Below are 3,828 nucleotides of genomic sequence, written 5' to 3'. Positions count from 1 at the left end.
CCGACTGCATCTCTGGAGCTCAGCCACAGTCATCTTTGGGTTCTTCTGTACCTCTCTCACCAAGGCTCTTCTCCCCCGATAGCTCAGTTTGGCTGGATGGCCAGCTCTAGGAAGGGTTCTGGTCATCCCAAACATCTTCCATTTAAGGATTATGGAGGCTTCCTCCATAATCTCATTTGCTCTGACATGCACTGTGAGCTGTAGGGTCTTATATAGACAGGTGTGTGGCTTTCCTAATCACGTCCAATCAGTATAATCAAACACAGCTGGACTCAAATGAAGGTGTAGAACCATCTCAGGGATGATCAGAAGAAATGGACAGCACCTAAGTTAAATATATGAGTGTCACAGCAAAGGGTCTGAATACTTATGACCATGTGATATTTCAGTTTTTCTTTTTTAATAAATCTACAAAAATGTCAAAAATTCTGTGTTTTTCTGTCAATATGGGGTGCTGTGTGTACATTAATGAGGAAAAAAATGAACTTAAATGGTTTTAGCATATGGCTGCAATATAACAAAGAGTGAAAAATTTAAGGGGGTCTGAATACTTTCCGTACCCACTGTATATTTCAGTGTCATATCAATATTTAAATACGTCTCACATCAGACTCTGTTTACATGCGATTTTCAAACTTCACTGTGGTTAAATGAACTGGACGCAGTATGTTCTGGGTCTGTAAGTTCCTGTGGTGGAAAAAAACAGGATGTTCATGGACAGCTGACCATAACAATGTTTTCTGGTCCTTACAAAAAAGAGACATTGTTTCTTTACTGATCTAATAAAGTCATTTGCTCAGGACCTCAGCCATCAGAAGTGGACATGTCCAGAGTGTGGATTGGGGAGTGGTCCTCCTTGGGGCACATCCTGGAGCAGGTTCCTGGCCAGATGCCTGCTGATTGGGTAGTTCTGGGCCAAAGACTCGTCAGTCCACTCCGTTCTAGACAGCAGCTGGTCCATGTGAGGCCCCGGGGCCCGATGTGGAAGTGGGTATGGACTTATAATAAGGTCCCGCTCCACAAGTGAATGTCCTGGGGCTCGATGGGGCCCATCAGGTCCATAAGTTGTATCTGTCAGTATAGTCGTGTCCTGATCCAGCGTGGTCTGCAGTCCCTGGGTCTGCTGGTCCATTGAGTACAACTGCTTCTTATGCACCTGGATATGGTCTTGGTGGTCAAGTCTAGTATGACACAGCTGCTTCTTCTGAATTTGAAGGTGGTCCTGGTGGTCCATCTGGGTATGGTACTGCTGTTTCCTCTGATTCTGAATGTTTTCCTGGTCATGTTGATCCATCTGGGCATGGCACGGCTGTTTCTTCTGGTTCTGGGTGGGGTCTTTGCCCTGTTGGTCCATTTGAGCCTGGTACTGCTGTGGCTGCTGTTTCTTCGGGTTTTGAATTTGGTCTTGTTCCTGGTTCCCCTGAAGGTCCATCTGGGCATGGAACTGCTGCTTCTTTTGGGTCTGTATTTGGTTGTGGACCTGGTTCTTGATGTCTTTCCAGTGTCGCCCTCTGAGGACAGGCTCCAGGTCCAAACATCGCTGACAGACTTCCTTCCCCGGCACGGACTGGAAAAGAACATGGGCTCCCAACTGTCTCCACACCGCTTCCTTCTCTGCGGACGACCACGGGCGACGTCGAACCTTCCTCGGGGTCACGGGCACTGAAAGGCCACAGAATGGTGGATAAGACAAAGCAGGTGTATTAAAGATCAGACTGACCACTACACACTCACCGAACACTTGATTAGGTACACCTGTACATGTGTATGCACTTCAGTGCAGAAGCCTTAACAGTGTAAGTGTGGAAGCCTTATCATCTGTGTTTATGAAGCTCAGTGTTTGAGTTTTTAGTGAAATTATCATAAATGTATAAATTCAATTATATATTTATTACCGAGGTCACAGTTAAAGGTGGTGTTGTACTAGACAACATTATATTCAGAGGTGTCTCTTTGGTTCTGTTCTCCCCACCTACTTACATGAGAGGGTCAGAATATTAGCAACACCTGTGAATATAATACAGTCCAGTACAACACCACCTTTAACTATGACCTCAATAATAAACATAAAATTGAATTTATACATTTCAGAATCAGAATCGGAATCAGCTTTATTGGCCAGGTGTGACGGACACACGAGGAATTTGACTCTGGTACATCAGCTCTCAATGTGCAAACAGTAAACCAGTATAAGGCTGTGTAATATAACAAAAATAAGCAGTATTAACAGCAACATTGACAACAAACAGTACAAACAATGCAGAATAAGCAGTATGAACAGACAGTAAACAATGCAGACAACAAAGGAATGTTTGTTGAAATGAGAGAGATAAAAATACAGTCAGGGCCTGCTTTTGTGGGCAGTTGAAAAGGTAGGTATTCCACTGCTGCCTTGCAGGGGGGAGAGTCATTTAATGAATTAATCATCCACCATTTACTGGTGAAGTGAGATGACACTTTCCTCAGAATAAATGTGCTGAACACTTTTATCTGGTGGGCTATGTGGTAAATTTTGGCATAAAATCATAGCATACTTGACTTTCAGGAATTGATGCTAAATTTTGTTCATCTTGTATCCTGTAATTATAGAATAGGTACCCTGTAGTTAAATATTAATTACTAAATTACTGCTAAATATTAATTATTAAGTTGCTCCCAGTGGAAAGGGCACATATCATACACTTGCAACATAATATTAAAAAACACCCCTATTACTTAGTAACTGCTTACAGTAAATTCAGGCTAGGTTTCTTCCAAATGAAAGCTTGTTGGGTGAATGGTACATATAATAAGCTATATGTGCACCATATAGCTTATTATTATTGGTTCATGCTCGGATGGAGTAAAATTGACTTTGTTTAGAATCAGAATCAGAATCAGCTTTATTGTCCAGGTGTGACAGACACACAAGGAATTTGACTCTGGTACATCGGCTCTCAATGTGCAAAACAGTAAACCAGCATAAGGCTGTGTAATATAACAAAATAGCAGTATTAACATCAACAAACAGTGCAAACAATGCAGAATAAGCAGTATGAACAGACAGTAAACAATGCAGACAACAAAGGAAAAACAAAACAGAGTACTTAAACTAGAGACCTCTATGACTCTGTATAATCTGTACAATGTATATACACAGGTATTGCACTGAGGGTTATTGTCCAATCATATGGTCATTGGTTAAGTGTTTATCAGAGTGAAAGCCTGGGGGAAGAAACTGTCCCTGTGCCTGGTTGTCTTGGTGCACAGTGACCTGTAACACCGTCCAGAGGGGAGGAGTTCAAACAGATTGTGTCCGGGGTCTGAGAGGTCAGCAGTGATCCTCTCTGCCCTCCTTTTGACCCATGCGGTGTACAGGTCCTCCATGGAGGGCAGGCTCACACCAATGACCTTTTCTACAGTCCTGACTGTCTGCTGAAGCCTGTACTTGTCCTGTTTGGTTGCTGAGCCAAACCAGACAGTGATGGAGGTGCAGAGAACAGACTCAATGTTTCCTCTGTAGAACTGTATCAGCAGCTCCTGGGGCAGGTCAAACTTCCTGAGCTGGCACAGGAAGTACATCCTCTGGTGTGCCTTCTTGGTGATGGTCCAGATGTTGCACGTCCACTTCAGGTCCCGGGAGATAGTGGAGCCCAGGAACTTGTAGGACTTTACTGCTGATACAGTGCTGCCAAGTATGGTGAGTTGGGGTAAGGTGGGAGGGCTCTTCCTGTAGTCCACTGTCATCTCCACTGTTTTGAGCGTGTTCAGCTCCAGGTTGTTGCGGCTACACCACAGGACCAGCTGCTCAACCTCCCGTCTGTAGGCTGACTCCTCACCAACTCGGAA

The 3,828-nt window shown here is 43.9% G+C and overlaps 1 protein-coding gene across 3 annotated transcripts in view; it reads right to left on the bottom strand.

The window, feature by feature from the left end:
• Positions 1–568: 568 nt before the first annotated feature.
• Positions 569–3,828, bottom strand: part of LOC109953394 (uncharacterized) — an 8,768-nt gene continuing 5,508 nt past the window's right edge. For all 3 annotated transcript variants that reach the window (XM_020588873.1, XM_020588874.1, XM_020588875.1), the window contains exon 7: positions 569–1,662. In XM_020588873.1, coding sequence (XP_020444529.1) covers positions 812–1,662 — 851 coding nt within the window. In that variant the 3' untranslated portion in view covers positions 569–811. The remainder of the gene's footprint in view (positions 1,663–3,828) is intronic.

This window comes from Monopterus albus, unplaced genomic scaffold, assembly GCF_001952655.1.
Source record: "Monopterus albus unplaced genomic scaffold, M_albus_1.0 scaffold656.1, whole genome shotgun sequence".
NCBI classification, from domain to species: Eukaryota; Metazoa; Chordata; class Actinopteri; order Synbranchiformes; family Synbranchidae; genus Monopterus; species Monopterus albus.
Note: the sequence above shows the minus strand (reverse complement) of the source record. Positions and strands in the feature narration are given on the sequence as shown.